This window comes from Ictidomys tridecemlineatus, chromosome 3 (genome assembly GCF_052094955.1).
Source record: "Ictidomys tridecemlineatus isolate mIctTri1 chromosome 3, mIctTri1.hap1, whole genome shotgun sequence".
NCBI lineage: Eukaryota > Metazoa > Chordata > Mammalia > Rodentia > Sciuridae > Ictidomys > Ictidomys tridecemlineatus.
Window position 1 is genome coordinate 195,726,641 of NC_135479.1, and position 19,046 is coordinate 195,745,686.

A 19,046-nucleotide genomic window follows, 5' to 3' on the forward strand; every position below is an offset into this window, starting at 1 on the left:
GGAGGGAGGAAACACACTTTCTTACAATATTATGTATCTCCTTAGTTGCACACTAGTAGTTTCTGCTTCTTTGTTTGTTTTATGATCAAGCTGAGAAAGTAACTTGTTCCTAGATTATCAAGAATTTTTATTAAAAATGGATTTTGAATTTTGCCATATTTTTCTTTCTGAATCTACTGAGATGACATCATGAGGCATATTTTTAAATACAATGATTTGGTTAATTCATTTCTTAGATTTTTGAATGTTACTTAGCTTTCTATTCCCACCGGATCACAGTGTGTTATTCTTTTATATATTGTTGGATTTAATTCCCTACAATTTTGTTATGAATTGTATTTTTTTATAGGCTGTCAATCATCAGCTGTCTCCTCTTGTCATTCCTTTGTCTGATTTTAATTTCAAAGGAAAATTGGCCTCACAGAATAAGTTAGAAAAACTTTCCTACTTTCTGTTGGGAGAGTTTGTTTCATTTAAATTATATTTCCTTTAAATAATTAATTGAATTCATCAGTAAACCTACTTGGATTTAAATTTTACACTGTGATAATATAATAAAATATTATTTTAACCCTTTGATTTTAAAAATATTTTTAGGCTATTTTTGAAGTGAAATTTGATAGTTGATATCTTTTAAGAATTTGTCAACTGAATCTAAGCTGCTGAAAATTGTTGACATAAAATTATTTATAGTATCTTCAAGTTATTTTGTCAATATATTTAGGATCTGTAGTTGAGCTAATGTTCTCATTCTCTTACTATTATTATTTGTGTTCTCATTCATTTTTTGTTCTCTTCCTTCTTCTCTCCCTCTTTTCTGATCAGCCTGGTTAGGTTTTTTCAGTAATGTTGATCTCTCTCAAAAGAAAAAAAGAAAACCCAATTTTGACTTTCTTGATTTTTTCTCTTTTATTTTTTCATATATTACCTTTATTATTCTATTTTTACTGATGGGAGGGTAATTTGATATTCTTTTTCTGTTTTCTTAGGGTTAAACTGAGTACATTCATTTAAAATCTCTTTCATCTGATGCATGCATGCCTATATGTATGTACTCCACTAACTTCTTGATAATGTTATGTATTTTGCCATTGATTTGAAAATATCTTGTAATTTTCTATTGAATATTCTTTTTTCCAGCAGGATATTTACAATTATATTATTTAACTTCCAAGTATATGGAGATTTTCCAGCTGTCATTCTGTCATTGATTTCTAATTTCACTTTAATAGATTCAAAGCATACATTTTGTTTGGTCTGTATATTTTCAAGTGTATTTCTTTGTACTTAAAAAGAGTATGAATTATTTTTATGTTAGAATTTTGTTAATCATCAGGTTAGGGGCCAACTGATAACTCATTTGGAATTTTTATGAGTTCTTGTTGCGCTAACTTCTTTATCATTAGGAAATGACTGTGTTTATTCCTGATAAAATTCTTTGCTCTGAAATCTTTCAATGATACTTCTGTATTTCACCCATCCATTTTTCCTATTAGGGGTCTCATGGAATGTCTATTCCTTTCCATTTAATTTTAACCTAAATGTTTCTTGATTTTTTAAGTGACCTTTCATAAGAAGTATACAATGAGGTTTATTTTTTTCATCTATACTGACATTTTCTGACTTTGAATTAGAACATTTATATAGTTTACATTAAATATGTTATTATATTGATTGGATAGGGTTTAAATCTATTACTTCAGTTTGTTTTCTCTCATCTCATGTGTACATCTTTTCCTACTTAATTTCTTTAAGAGAGTCTTTATTTAGCTTTCATATACAAAATTTATATTTTTCTGTTTTAGAATTATAAATTATGAAGATTTTATCCTTTGTTATTTAAAAATTCTATAAAAATAAATCCCATCTTTTGTGATCAATCTTTAATTACTACATGGCTGTTATCTTTGTTTTGTTCCTCTAACATCAAGTGTCCCACCCTATGCAGTCCCCTGGGCATGCTTGGCCACCATCCACTTTGGGGTACAGATCAGGCTACATTGGCACTGCCAAGATGGCTCAGATTCGACCATTTTATGTAGTTTTGAATATGAATTTATTGTGACTTAGCAGATACAAGGTAGACATTGCAATGTGCTACCAAATTCAATAAAGAGGTCATTGAACTTTTTCTCCATTGGCAAGGTCAATAATTGACTTTTGCAGGAGAAAATTCATCTGCCCACAGACATGTAACTGGTAAAAAGAGGGCCCCAGAGTCCTCTGAAAGGGTGTTGGAGACCTTAGGGTTTCTTCAAACATACTTTGAGACTTTCTGCTGTAGGTGACCTCCAAATTGCACTTCTGGATAGCTTAAGTCAGAACTTCCTAAAATAGATAAATGTTGTAAAATATATGTATTTGGCTGTGTTTAGCAAGGTAACCTAACATGCCCAACAGTGTTTCCAGATGGTATGGAATACTACACAGTTTGAAAAAAAGTGAGGAAGTTCTTTACATATCATCTCTCACATGGATTATTATACAGAAAAAGGTATATTTTGAAGCAGGAAGAAGGAAGAATAAAACTTGGATTAATATTTGCCTAAACAATTCAAGTTATAAAAGTAACTAAGGAAGAAAGAGGTTAAATTGCTTAAATTTTTACTTTGTTTTGAACCTGTGAAGTTGAACTATTTTATAAGTCAATTTTAAAGAAGAGCATATAAATCAGATTAATTTAGTGAACATTTGTAAAATGCAGATCATGATTATGAAAATGCCACAGATCATCTGTTATCTTGTGTTTACTTTTATATTTATGTCCACTGAAAGCAACACTTATTTTATTGAATTGTCAACTTCTCATAGATCACTAAGAATGGAATTTAAAATGCCAATGTAATGTTTTTCCTTTTTCTCAATCAATGTAATGAGTTATCTTGATCTTCATTATCTTGTAATCTGGTCACATCAAAGATCTTACTGTTTTCTTCAGATGGATTTGATTTTAAAACTCATATCATCATCATTATATCACCACTTTACTGTTTTCACAAATTAGCAATTAATACTTGGAAAGTGTTACCATTCTCAATCAAGTATGTAAAGACATATTGATTAAATCCTGTTGCAAGACAAAAATATTAAATGCTGATACTCAAAATCACAAACAACTCATCTGCAGTTTTCTGTACTGTCTTTCAAACTGAAGTTGTAGAATTATTTTTTGGTCCATAATTTGATACTTAATAGTCCTTAAATTATGTTTCTTTAGTTGAAAATATATTCCTGTTAAATAGAAATTTAAATTAAGCAACTCTGTAAGTGAGAAATGGAATATTATTTCAAGAACCAGAACTGTTATTAATGAAAATTTAGAGGTGTTAGATCATATTACAGCATTTTAGAAGTAGTAAAAAGCAAAGCAGAAGAAACTGAGAGACAAAAAATGTAGATACAATAATTATGTTAAAGCCTAATATAACCATTGGAAAGTACCAGTTATTTGATCAAAATAATGATAATGTGGTCTCCATAATGGAAGTACCTTATTACAAAAAAAGCATCTACATAATATTAAAATTCTTTATTCCATAATATTATAAGAAACTGAGTTTATGAAAAATGCAAAAAATGTAAGTTCATTGAATAATAGGAATTAGTTTTACAAATGTGATTTCTGAATTTTTCCACGTTTTTATCTTCAATACTTAAATGCAATGTAAGGGATCATGTAATAATTAATTTATAGGAAGACCTAAGAAAAGAAAGTAATTTTCTTTGCATGTAGACTGAGAATGGCAAAACAAAAAGTAAAAGCAATAAGATACTTTATTATTAAACTGGTCTATGTTTCTTCTTGGTAAAGGACTGAGTTATTTTTGTGATTTTCTAATAGCTACATAGTCTGAAGATTTTTAAAGAGAGAGTAATGATGTAAAATAATTGTGAGGTGACTTTTTAGTGGTCCTCAGATAGATAAACTATCTATGTGTGAATTTAGTCTCTGATATATATTTAGAACTGAAAAGAAATCATTATAAATAGTAACTTTCTGCCTGTGGCAGAATGAGATTAGTTTTTGCTAGCCAGAATAAATTTGGGGGGATTAATGGATGTTGGTTAGTCTGAACTACTAAAACTGTGACATACTTAGGTATCCCTTGGTTAGGGTGACATCCATCTTCCGAGAAATATTTGAGGAAAAGTGGGTAGAGAAATGCTTACAAGACATGGAAGACATATGAAATAGCTGGAGCCGTTTATGAAGAAAGGGAAATTAAACTGTTAAATTAGTGCTATCTCTGGAGCCTAAGCACCCAGTGAGGGCAATGATAACTTGAAGGTAACCAAAGCCTTCATATTGTTGAAAGTTATGAGGCTACTTAAACACCTGCCCTATTTCTAGCAACTAAAGAATAAAAATGGATTTGTTTCCAGGAAGTTTTGACAAATTAACAGATACAGAATACAAATATCAATAAGTGTATTAAAACAGAATATTTCTGTTGCAGTCAAATTTGAAGTAAAGTGTTTTTAAAAAGTAAAAATAGAGAGGCATAGGATTTATGAGAAAACAAGAAGACTGAATGAAATAGAATTGCAATAACTTTTAATATTGCCTAATTCCACTGGGGAATTTATAATCAATAAAATAATAGTATACATAAAAATGATTTCCATAGTCCAAAACAGTGGGTATTAAACTCCCTGAACAACCTTGGCATTAGAACTAATGAAAAACCTCCTGAGGTTTTGATATTATTATTTTACAGACTATTTGGAGAGTATCTTTTCACAAAATTGTATGAACATAAAATATTAATAGTGTTCTGCTAACCTACACTAAGTTAAGAGAAGAAGTTTTATTAGAAGATTTAAGATAACATAAGCTAAAAAACTATTGAAGTGGTCAGTTTTTATAGATCTTCTAGCTTACTTTACTTTATAAACAAGAAAATGATGTTAAAGAATTAGATAAAGTTTTCCAGTGAATGGCAGCTCAGAACAAGAACTGAAGCACCTCATTATCAATTTGGAAGTGTCTATTTATATTTGATGTTAGAATTTCTGCTAAATGTTCACTTTTATTTTAATTCCTTAATGTATTGAAAATCTTTACTTTTATAATACAAATAGTAACAGTGCTCTTCAAACTACCTTTATAAATTAGAAAAAGCAAATCAATGCATTTTTATTAAATTGTGTTTTTTTATTACTATCACCAGGAAGAAAAAATAACAATACAAATAGTCAAAGAGCAGTGTACTTAAAATTAAGCATTAAAATATTAAAAAGTCATCTTTTTAAATACCACTCATCATTATTATTTTATAGATAACATGTTAGATCATGTTCCTCATATCTACATCATAAATTCAGAAACTTGATTTGTTGTGTTTAATAATTGATATACATTTAACTTATTATTCTCACTATCAGTGAGCTAATGAAACATAGTTACTGACCTGAAAATAACATAATGCTATTATAGAGATATTTAATTATAATTAAACTTATAAGTACCTATCTGGCCATGTTGTTTGGATATGTAAAAAATAGATTCATTTATTAGGAAAATTAATTTCTAATATTACTTTATCACATTCAATTTAATAAATGAAACTGTGTACTGAGTTACAATTTATGCTTTACTTTGAAATTTAGCTTCTGTTATGGATGTTAGTAACTTGTTTATTGCCAACAGTGCATTTCAGTAACAGTTTCAACCTGTCCAAAATTTGCAGCATATGCAGTTTTTGCAATGTAATTAGTTAGAAATTGGGGATGCTTAATTTTAAAATTGAATTGTTCATGAAAATCTATTTTCATACTCTCTATGGCTTAAGCAGTTTCTCTTCATAAAATGTTTTATAGTTGTTTGAAGAAATTAAGTGCAGTTAATCAGAAAGAACATTATGCTTTGACACCTAATTTGAAAGCCCTGTCTTGAAGCAGTGAATGATTGCTTATGGCATTACATATAGCAATGAAAAACCAAATAGGAAATCCATTTATGCTTAAATTAAATATCAGTATTGATTAAGTAAGGATGGCATTGTCTTCTTGTGAGACATTTTATAAAAGTGTATGTGTTTGTTAAAACATATAGTTCATTGTTTGTTTTAATAGATTAAGAAAAATAAAACAACATTATAAATATTTTCTAATTATTGTACATAAGAATGCATATCAATGGACATTAATATTCTTTTATTATTAAATTAGAATTTAACAACAATTTTTAATGTTTAGCAGTTAGAAAAAAGAGGACAAAAAGTCTTAGAATGGTGTTGGTTCAAACGTTTTTGTCTCTATTTATTCTATGTCTATCTGTCTTTCAGTGCCACCAGCAATCACAATGCCTCAGAGATCATTTAATGCCACAGCAGAGAGAGGAGAAGAGATGACATTGTCCTGCAGGGCTTCAGGCTCTCCAGAACCTACCATCTCCTGGTCAAGGTAGGTTAAGCATGCATGTGTCGTCTGGCTCATGGAATACTATTTGGATTTTTAATCGTTTTGTCAAGAAGTAAAGCAATGTTTTTAATTTTATCTAAAAACTAATAAGGCTACTGTTTTCAGTTCAATCCCTGAGGTTAATTGCTAAAGAGATAAGCAGTGTGTTCTGCTCTGATTTTGAGTCCAAGGCTGCCCTCATGATGCTTATTCTGTCTTCGAGGGCATGTTTCTGGCTAGAATGGGCCTAGGAATCTTGTAACTAATCCTACCTTTTAATGTTACAACTAGTGTGGCTTGAAATAGATATCCCAGTGTTGCAGGCCACATTGTTATAAGTGTACTTTTTATTATAATGTAATTAATTGTATATTTTATTTATGTGTAGATAAAAGGTAATTATGCAAAGTTAAAATTTCATGAGTTTAATATGTCATTTTAAAACTGTTCAACCTATCATATGAGTAAAATTTGTATTCTAAATCTATTCTTTAACAGTTTACTTATGTGAGATCTAACTGCATCACAGAAAACCTTTCAGGTTAACTATTTTGATGAAAAATTATTGTCACAGAATATTATTTTAATAATTTAATATTTCCAAAGAAACTTATTTACTTAGATTTTTAAAAGTTTCATATGTATTCAAAATTGTTTTCTTATATTTAATCAGAAAAGTAATAATCATAGGGACAAGAGGAGGCAGAGTCAGAGAAAATAAACTGTAACTTATATCTATAATTTTTCATCTTAGTAGCTTCATATGTCATTATTTTCTTCAATTGAGTAGGATGGAAAAATAATTACTTTAAATGTAAATAATCATTTTAGCCTCTGGATATAAAGTATGTATTAGGAGAAAGGGAGTATGTGGTCATAACGTCTATAGAGATGACATTAGTTTTAAGGGGAAGTTTTTATTTTTGTGCTTTTTATTTGTAGATGTAGACAGACATCCAAGGTCAAACTACCAGCAGGGCTGGTATCTGATAGCTCTCTCTTAGTGGCTTATACATTGTCTCCTTTATTGTCATATGCTCTCTCCACTGTCTGGAAAGACTGAGAAAGAGATCTCTAGTATCTCTTCCTCTTCTTTTAAGTGCACCTGTTCCATCATGGATAAGTTGCCCCCTGTAATCTCATTTCACCTTAATTATGTCCTTAATGGCCTTATCTTCAGATACAGTCACTTAGAGGACTTAAGGAATCAAAGTTTGAATTTGGGAGAGAAGAGCCATTTGGTAGAAGTAAAGAAGACAGTCAAGGAATAAAAATTGAGGAATTATAAGAATATTTCACAAATACAATCAGAAACAAATAAGTGGTATTTAAATAAGTGAGAGGAAAAGCAGCAATTCTACATCTCTCCCTTCGTTCCCTTCAAATAGTTGTTTTCTATGTACTGAAAATACTCTATACACTTTTATTGTTAGCCCATTGATCTAATAAGTTCCATTGGTTTTCAAATGTTAGGGCTCCCTTATATTCCTTGTTTAAAACCCACTTAAGATATGTTATATTTTTATGTATCCTTGTGATAGATATGATGATAATGTTAAGAATTGTTGAATTAATGACTATGAGAAATATAATATTATTATTTTCTCATTCTTGAATTGTTACACCTCAAGGCAATATTGGCCTTATAGGCTGAACAGTGACGTGTTTCCTCCTCTTCTATTTCATAATAAAGTTTGTATATAACATTGCTTATTTATCACTTAAACATTTGGAAAATACAAATAAAACTACAGAATACTGTATACACATTATTATTATTATTTTAACTTTAAGGATTTCTACTTCTCTCAGAAATGCACACTTCCTAGTATATATGTGGAGATGTCATAAGAAACTGGAGAAAATTATGTTATTGAGTCACAAAAGAATAAGAATTTTATTAGAATATAGGTCAGTGTTTACTGGAAAATGTAATCAGAATTTACTTTAAATATTCATGATATATCATAGAAATGTTTTGTTTAATTTTGGAAATATTTTAATAAAATTTTTAGGTTTTTTTTAGTTTCTAATTTATATGAAAAAGTAAATATTCCCACTGACTAATACAAATCCTAAACATTTTATGTTAGTGAGTCCTAAGATCAATTCAGACATTCAAACCACTGTATTTTTATACTAGGAAGAGAAGCAAAGAAGAAAAATAAAGAAAAGAATGAGGTAAAGGAGAATGAGGATAATAAAAAAAAGAAGCAAAGAGAATACATAAAAAGTTTTTCAACTAATAAGGGCAATTGTAGAAATGTTTCAGAGTTTTAATATATTTAAAATATCTCCTATTATACAGTCTAGTAGAAAATACTTGAAAGGTTATATATACCACACTTAGAGCAGAATTAGATCTATTTCATTGTATAAACACTGCATGATTAATGTGATTCTATTACATGTAAAATCAGAAAAGTGAAAAATTATACCCCATTAATGTATGATATATCAAAGTACATAGATGCATTGCACAGTCATATATAACTAATTAAAACAAATAAAAAATTGAAAATATTTATTAAATAAATGTTATTTGTGAATAAAAAAGAATTGGGAAAATTTTAATTATTTGTGTCTAAAAGGAAACATAAAAACTTGCTATTTTCCTTCATTAATTAAATTATATCCAGCATAATATTTCTGATTAGTTGTGCTTTCACTTGATTTTTTTCATTAATGTATTGATAGTACTTATATACAATAAAAATTTTTGATGTGTTTATATTGTACTTACATTGGAATTTATTTAAATAAATTTTCCATAGAAATTATTTTTAAAAATGTGTCCCACCTAGAAAATAAGCATATTTCATAAAGATGTGTTGGCTCACCAACTTAAAATGTGTGAAGGGAATAAAAATAACTAAAGAATACTGAGCTTTTGCTAATAAAGTTTAAATTGAACAAATACGCTTTTGTAAACTGACTAAAGTCAAGATTTCAACATTGCCCAATGGATTTCTTATCTCTAAAGTCAAAACAAATTTTAAGCATAATTTTATTATTTACAGATTAAATTACTGGAGTACTAAAACATACTTTTGATTGGACTATATCACTGTCTATCAATGACAATAACCATGAAATAATTGATGCCTATAGATCAAAAAGTTGATTATGATCTCCTGGGTTATGAATACAAATTTATGAAGAACAACCTTCTTTTTCTTCTTTAGGAATGGCAAGCTCATTGAAGAAAGTGAAAAGTATCTTTTGAAAGGAAGCAATACAGAACTCACTGTCAGGAACATAATCAATAGTGATGGAGGGCCTTATGTCTGCAGGGCCACAAATAAGGCAGGAGAAGATGAAAAGCAGGCATTTCTCCAAGTCTTTGGTAAGTATTATAGCATATTGCCTAAGTCTGAGATGTCTAAATTTCCATAATTAAATTTGGTCCTATATAATTTACTCCCCTCTGAAATGTATTTTCAAATTTCAGCTACCAAATAGAATTGTCCTAAGAATTACATCAAATCACCCCTTTAAATTTTTATTGAATATTAGCTGAATCATAACTGAATCTGAACAAAAAAATTAAATTGCTTCAATGGATTCTGTAATGTTTTATATCTCCATGAGGGTTAATCTTCATGAGTCTTAAATTTCATGTTGGGATCTATTTTCCATTCACTATACTTAAAAAAAATTCCACATGAAACCCCAAGAGTCCCAGCAGTTCCATAGGCTGAGGAGGATCACACATCCATAGCCAGCCTCATCAAGTTAGTGATTAGCCCTACATAACTTAGTGAGACCTGTCTCAAAATAGAAAATAAAAAGGCCTGTGGATGTGACTCAACAGTTAAGCTCTCCTAGATTAAAAATCTTGTATTGAAAAAAATTACATTATGAAAGCTCTGATTTAGAAACATTGAGCTAAACATTGATTGAACTATAATTAAATATCTGTTTTCATTTTACTAAAATAAAATATGTAAATAGCCTTCATATTTAGCAAGAGATATAATGTTTACCTTGGAAGTGGATAGAACATAGAGAGTTAGTACTATTTTAGAAAACTTTTGATTTACCTTTTATTATATTTGAACAACAAAGAAAATTTGCCATTTGATAGTTATATGATTTTTCACTTTAAAAAGTGGAAAAAATTACATTCTCTACTAACATTTAGTATCTCTCCATCTTTGGCAATACTCATCAAAATGCTTTCACAACAAAGAAAAGGAAAGTGAAGAAGGGTGAAATCTCTAAGATTAAGAATGACTAGCATTAGCAGTTGACAGATATAAGGTTCCCTCTTATATTAACCCCCCCAAAATGATAAAATGTTACATCAGAGTTTTAATCACTTTTTTAATACCGCTGAATAAATACTAGCAGGGGGACCACTCTCTTCTCAGTTGTGCCACTATAATAATACAAGTGCTTTTCAAACCAGAGAAAATTTCATGAACATTTATATTCTTTGGGGGAGAAACAAACAACCATACCAAAGTATATTAAAATAAAATAATAAAATTTGACTAATAAGATGCTTCAAAAAGAATATGAAACTGGACAGATTGGATAACATTGTTTTAAAAGTACTATAATTTTGGATATCAGAGTGTTGGAAAGTTAGCATAAAGAGCAATGTTAAGGTGATGTTAAACAAGTCTTTAATGAGGAGAAAGAGGAAAAAACTAAAAGCCCAGAGATTGCTCACATAGAGGAAACAGGAAATAAATAGAAATCTATCCAAAATCATAAGAAGTCCTTAAATTATGAAAAGTTCCCAAGTGTTTACCTCTTAAAAAATTGTTGAAGTAGAAATTTTCAAAATAGTTTCTGATTATTGTCTGTATTTCAGTAGTGTCTGGGATGATAGTTTCCTCTTCATCATGAATTTGAGTAATTTGAGTTTTCTCTTTTTCTTCATTAGCTTAGCTAGGGTTTATCAATTTTGTTATTTTTCTTTAAAATCTACACTACATAAATATACTCAGTAAGACAATAATTAGAAATGGTACTATATGACAGAATTCCCAAGTATAATATTCTCAGATGCCTCTATGGATTCATCTGAAATACTATTTTGTTGCTTCATTTTTTATTAGGATACCAGTGAGAATACAAAGATAAAAAAAGTTTCTGGTGTTTTCATCCTTTCAAATAAGAAATAATAAAACGTTACGTCAGGGTTGTAATCACTTTTTTAATACCGCTAAATAAGTTTGTGTTCCTTTAACTCAAAGTAATCTGGAAAGAGTAACTAACTAAATACATTACACACAATAGAATAGTGAATTCTTGAAAATTCTATATGACATATTTCTGGTATCGGGAATGTTATTTTTTGAGATTAAGAGCAACTCTTTTTTATTTTGGTTATAGTCAAATATATTAAAATATTTCTTGTACTGAAAAACAAGTACTGACTTTTAGGCTTTTATCCATTTTGTATCTGAAGAAGGAAAAAAATAAGAAATAATACTTCAAAAAAATTTCTTGGATACTATGTATACTTATAGAGAAGCATGTTTTTAAATATTAAGAATTGAAATTAATATAAAATATTTTAGTAGATACAAAGAAATAATTAGTTTAATAATCAATACATTGTTAAAGCAATACCTCCATATACATACTGCTTCAAAAGAGGAAATTTAAATTTGTGACTTTAAGAGAGAAATGAAGTATGTTCACTTTTTGAAAAGAATTATAATTTTTATGTTGGTCTCTAAGCTACTCAAATATTTTAATGATAATAAATGAGTCTTATATTCAGAGTTCCTCTTTCTCCGCTCTTGTTCACTCTACTGGTACTCTTGTAAAGTAAAGCATGCCACTGTAAACTGCTGTAGTTAATCACCTTGTATTGTATTAACATCAACTAAAGAGCCCATTACCCATATTAAGTTCCAACAGTTATTGTCTTCATCCAATATCAATTGAGTAATGTATACATTTTTTACAGTACAGCCTCACATAATACAGCTTAAAAATGAGACTACATATGAGAATGGTCATGTCACACTCATCTGTGAAGCAGAAGGGGAGCCTGTCCCAGAAATTACTTGGAAAAGGGCAGTGGATGGCATCACATTTTCTGAAGGCGATAAGGTAACATAGACTCAATATGTAGTGGTGTCCGACAGCATTGTCCTGTCCAGAATTTTGAATATTAACAAATCTCAAGTTAGTATCTAGCTTACAAAGGAACTTGTACAAATCAAAAATGTGGCTTAAATTTTTAAAATTTTTTTAAATTTATTTTTTAGTTGTAGTTTGACAGGATACTTTTATTTATTTAATTTTATGTGGTGCTGAGGATTGAACCCCAGGCCTTGCACTTGCTAGGCGAACGCTCTACCACTGAGCCTCGATCCCAGCCCAATGGCTTAACTTTTTAAAAGGTAACTAACTTAGTTTATCAGAGAAAAATGTCAATGTATAACATTTAAAGATGTTTTTTCCATTAAATTACAGAATTATAGTTTGGGGTATTATTCTTAAGGTTGCTTCCAATGGGTATCTTTATACATTGCATATCTAAAATATTTTGTGGTAATTTTCACCTCCCCATTTGCTCTTTACATGAAAGCAATTCAAATATATAAAATTCTGACTATCATTTACTCTTTAGAAATGTCACTGGGTTTCTGCTTTCCTATAATTTATACACTGAAAAAGAAAAATATGGGTAAACAAATTTAGCATTCTGATGACCTTTCACCAAAATGCATTCAAGTTACTGAGAAATCAATTAAACATTACTACATGTTTCATGATACTCCACAGATTTTTATTTTACTTTTCATCAATTCCAAATATAGACAAAAATAGAAAAGAAAAATTTTGTGGTGCAATGACATGGTAAAATTGACATTTCACAGCAATAAAGATGTTGTAATTTGGCTTTTAGATGGTTTTGCTCAGAGTTAAAATTCATTAGTTTTTACAGAATGTCTAATTTCTGAAATATACGTACACCTAAAAGTACTTCCGACTTACTAGTATATTGGAGTGGAAAGACTTGAAAACATTTGTCTACAGTACATTTTCCATCCCTCCAACTTATTATATTATATTTAACAATCTATTTAACCTCATAAACTGACAAAAATTGCATCTCTCTTGTCCATTTATTAACTTTTGAAAGGATGCTTTTCCATCACCCTTTTTATTTGTTCCATTTCCTCCTCATGATAGCATTTTTTATGAGTGTATATAAAATGGTAATAGTAGCGCTGTTTTGGCATTCTTGTTTTATATATTCAAGTTTAAAACCAAATTTATAAAATGGGAAATATGATTGCAGTCTTCTTGGAACCACAGTTGTACAGAGTTTGCTTTAATATTTTCTTAACATAAAATAACAGATACTGCTATAGCAGAGTTTCCAAGTCTAAAATGAGTTAAATTTCAATAAAATTAGTAAAATTCAATCAGATATCAAAAACTGTAGAGGATTCTTTCATATTTCAATTTATCACATTTCTGTGGATTAGATCCACACATGCACTTTGTCCCTTATTAAGCGTACCTTCCTGTTAGAAATGCTAAACTTTCGAATTGTTTTCTGGTCTACTGAAAAAAAAAATCACTAAAAGTTCTCTTCTCAAAATCAGGTTTTATTTTTCATATAATTTATATTTCCATATGTATACACTGAGAATGAAAGCAGATTGTATTCAGATATTTTATCAGCGTAATAAAATATGGTCTTGATTACCTGAAACTACACACAAAAATTTCTTCCATAGTATCTGTGAAAACAGTATTCCAGTTTGTGTTTGCTAAGAACTATTTTTATTAGAGAGCACATATTTCTGTAAAATGTTTTGATTTGGTAATTTTTCACAGAGGAATTATAGGAACCAAAATATGATTTTTGTGCTAAGATGATACAATGGATGAAGAAATTACAACTATTTACATTCTATCTTCCCAATTCTCCCAAAATACTTTCATATCTGGACACCTAGAAATCTCCTTTCTTCTAAAATTCCTACTGTCTTCAGCAGTAAATTTCAAAAATTGAATACTTGCTCTGAGCTTTTAAGAAAGACAAATCTAGTTTTGTATTTCAGCTTTGCTAAATGGTGGTTTACCTGTGGCGATAGTATTTGAACGCTTTGATTTCCTTCACCTAAAATATTGATAATTCTTATTTTCCTTTTATTTAAGGATGATGAAGAGTATTTTCAAAAACACATGTCCAACTTAAGTATTCATTACACATTTTTCATCTTTGTCATATTACATAGTGTTCAAGCACAGACTATCTTGTTTCTCTTATTCTGTGTAAATTCTGTTTGCCGAAAGTTCATGCGAATTCTAATACCTAATGTTCGATTGAACAATACTATCATAGATTGCACTGATATCATATCATTCTTGTGATGAAAAGTGGCAGGAATGCAAATGAATAAATGTAATGCACTGTATAAATTGAATCAAGGGTAAGAATCACATGATTATTTTAATAGATGGAGAAAAAGCTTTTGATAAAATTCAACTACTCTTCACTATAAATTGAGTGTAGAAGGATCATAGCTCAACATGATAAATACTATCTTTGACAAACTCATAGCCAATATCATATTGAATGGGGAAAAACTGGAAGCATTTCCTCTGAAATCAGAAACAAGACAAGGGTTTCTACTCTTACCACTCTCATTTAACACAGTATTGGAAATTTTAACCACAGCTATTAGGCAAGGGAAAGAAATAAAATGGGTATGCACAGGAAAAGAAGAAATCAAATTGCCCTGTTTGCAGATAATGATTCCATTGCTAGAAAACCCTAAAGTGTCCATCTCTTAGAATTGATAAATTCATCAAAGTAGAAGGGAATAAAATCATCATACAAAAATCATTGGATTTCTTGTAGACCTACAGGCTTCAAAAAGAGAGGGAAGAAAGGGAAGGAAAGCAAGGAGGAAAGGAAGTGAGGAAGGAAATTCCAAGGAATACACCTAACCAAGGGATTGAAAGCCTTCTGCAATGCAAATTACAAAACACTGAAGAAATTGAAAAAGACTCTAGAAAATGGAGAGACTTCCCTTGTTTATTGATTGAGAGAATCAACATTGTTAAAATAGTTCTCCTAGTGAAAGTGATCTATGGATACATCACAATCTCCATCAAAATGCCAATGACATTCTTCACAGAACTAGAAAAAACAATGCTAAAATAATATGGAATCACAAAAATAAAAACTAAACAAAACCCTGAATAACCAAAGCAGTCGTTGGCAGAAAGAACAATGCTAGAAATATCTTAATATACAGTTTCAAAAGTATACTATACAGCCATTATAAGAAAAACATCATGATATTGGCATTTGCAGGTAAATGGATGGTGTTGGAGAAGATAATGCTAAGTGAAGTTAGCCAACACACACACAAAAAAAAACAAATGCCAAATGTTTTCTCTGATATAAGGGGAGTGACTCATAGTGGAGTAGGGAGGGAGAGCATGGAGGATTAGATTAATTCTATATAGGGAAGAGGTGTGGAAGGGAAAGGGAGGGGAAAGGGGATTAGCAAGGATGGTGGAATGTGATGGTCATCATTATACAAAATACATGTATGAAGATTTGAATTTGGGGCCAACATACCTTAAAAACAAACAGAGATATGAAAAATTGTGGTATATATGTGTATTAAGAATTGTAATGCAAAAAAAAGAGTACATGTATAATGGCATAAGTTGGCGTGAACATACTTTATAAACATAGATATGAAAAATCGTGCTCTATATGTATAATAAGGATTATAATGCATTCAACTGTTGTGTATTTAAAAATTAAATAAATAAAAAGATGAAGAAGAGCAAAAAAAAGAAAGAAAGAAAAACATCATGATATTGATATAAAATTAGAAATGTTGACCGATGGCAGAAAAAATAAACTGTGCAATTACAGACATCTAATTCTCAACAAAGGATTCAAAAACATATGTTGGAGAAAAGATAGCCTCTTTAACAAATGATTCTATAAAACTGAACATCTCTCTACAAAAAATTGCAAAAAGATTCTTATTTCTCAAACTATACAATAAGTAATTTTAAGTAGATCACTGACCTTAATGAGACTTGAAAAAATTGAAAATACTATAAGAAAACATAGGGGAAACACTTTAAACATTGATATAAGCAATGATTTCCTGAACAGGACTTAAATAGCTCAAGAAATAGTAATTTACAAATGGAATTACATTAAACTAAAAAACTTCTGCACAGCAAATGAACAGAATGAAGAGACTACCTATGGAATGATAAAAAAGTATTTGCTCACTATTCATCTGGAAAAGGAATAATATTGAGGATATATAAAGAACTCAAAAAAACTTGAGAAAAAAAACCCGAATAATTCAATTTTTTAAAAAGTACATTTCATAAATATATGAAATCATGCTTAACATATTTAGCCTTCAGGGAAATGTAAATCAAACCTTCATTGAGATTCCATCTCACCTGGGTCAGACTGGTTATTGTGTAGGAAATAAAAAGTAACAAATGCTCTTCAGAATCCAAGAAAAATGGAACATTTAAGCCTTGTTGGTGGAAAGGTAAATTAGTAAAGTCACTATGAAAAACAGTGTGGAGATTCCTCAAAAACCTAAAAATAGAACTACTTTATGATCTTTCCATAACTCTCCTGGATACATGCCCAATTTTTTTAAATTAAGCATACTATGGAGATACATGCATCACATACCCATGTTTATCATGACACAATTTATAATAGCCAAGTTACAGAATCAGCCTTGTTGCCCATATGTTGATAGGTACACACACACACACACACACACACACACACACACACACGCCATTGGAGAATTACTCCACCATAAAGAAGAAGGCACTCATTTACAGGAAAATTGAGGAAACTAGAGAGCATCTTGTTAAATAAGTGAATCCAAGAAAGGTAAGTATGGAATATTTTCTCACAAATGTGGAATCTTGAAAAACCACTAGAGAAGGGGAAGAGGACCAGAGTGAGGAGACAGAGGATAAGAGGGGGCTATTTGGAATGTGGGTATGATCAAAGTTCGTATTTATACATGTATGTCACCATGAAACCCATTATTTTGTACAATTAATATTTGCTAATAATTACAATAATCAAGGAAAGAAAGTGACATGAAATAATACTTTCCACAATAACCATTAAGAGATGCTATCATGCTTTCTCATCCTCAATGTTAATTAATGTTTGTACCTCAAAGCCTATGAATGATACTTAATGAGTGGCTTCATTTGGTATCATATGGATGGTTTTCAGGCCGTACTTTGGCAAGCTTTAGTATAAGCTAACATGAAATTTAACAACTAATCCTTTTAATAGGAAAATGTTCTTAATAATAACTTATGCCTCAAATAGGGACTTGATACAACACAAATTAAAGTTACTATTGTGAATACACCTGTTGAAAGCTTTGATTAAACTGCAAAAATAAAACATCCTCTAGGCATGGTAGCACATGCCTATATTCCCAGTGGCATAGGAGGCTGAGGCAAGAGGATTGTAAATTCAAAGCAAGCCTCAGCAATTTAGTGAGACCCTGTCTCAAAATAAAATATTTTTTAAAATCTGGGGGTGTGGCTCAGTAGTTTAGCATCTTTGCATTTAATCCCTAGTACCAAAATAAAACAAAATAAAAACAAATAAACCATCTTCAGTATCATGGGGCTCAAACTAATAATTTTATCCATTGTACTTATCAAATATGTTCCTACTTGTAGACTTTTAAATGGGATATCAATTAATAGCATGCTTTTTCTTGTGTAAGTTTATAACTAATCAATAGATAAACAAAAGAAATGGGGATAAAATATTATGTGGCTTAAATTCTACAGACAATTGAGTGCTCTTATACTGAACACAAGAATTAGATAAACATATTCAACATAGTCTTCAATGGATTAGGCCTTGCATAGAAAATACTGTTATTTCCATAGATGAGAGCAATGGAGATCTATTGGTCTCTGTCAGAATTTCCTTTCTGAAGAGAAAATGTTGTGGTAGAAAAGAATTTCCAATCTTCATGTTCACATTTACTCATCAGATATCTCTTTATTTCTAATTGAAAGAAATAAGGCAGTGTGAAAACTCATTATGGTATGATAGAGCTTTCTTCTTATGGGAAAAAAGTTGCTAGTCCATCAGAAGTGTTAACTCTCCAACAATACCCTGTTAATAACATTTTGAAAATCATAGTAAACCTTATATAAAATTTTCTAATATTCTTATTGCACAATAAGTGACCCCGAAACAGTGGCATAAACCTACCAGTTTTTCATTCATGCTTGAATATCGCTTGAACTCTCTAATGTGCTTGGACTTAAATGTTGTCTATAGTTGTAGTTCTGAGAAGGTTCAACAGAGCTTAAAAGTCAAGAAGGCACACTTAAGTGGCTGTCAATGCTTCCTGTGGACAGTGAGCTCATTTGGAACTGTCAATTGGAACACTTACATGGAGTTTATAGTATGACTGTATTAATATAGTCTGTCCTCATGTATTTCAGCCATCTTATATTCCAGAGGAAATGTTGCAAGAATACCACACTAGACAGACACTATATGATCTTTTCTGAACTAGTCTTAGAAGTCATGCTTTACCACTATTTCTATATTATAATGGTTGCAAACAAATTATAAGGCCAGCCTAAATCAAGATAAG

At 30.0% G+C, this 19,046-nt stretch overlaps 1 protein-coding gene across 2 annotated transcripts in view; it reads left to right on the forward strand.

Annotated features, from left to right (window-relative positions):
- The window catches only part of Ncam2 (neural cell adhesion molecule 2), a 477,943-nt gene that overhangs the window by 272,382 nt on the left and 186,515 nt on the right, over window positions 1-19,046 (forward strand). For both annotated transcript variants that reach the window (XM_078044488.1, XM_078044487.1), the window contains exons 6-8: window positions 6,288-6,405; window positions 9,588-9,748; window positions 12,332-12,477. In XM_078044488.1, the coding sequence (XP_077900614.1) occupies window positions 6,288-6,405; window positions 9,588-9,748; window positions 12,332-12,477 (425 nt within the window). The remainder of the gene's footprint in view (window positions 1-6,287; window positions 6,406-9,587; window positions 9,749-12,331; window positions 12,478-19,046) is intronic.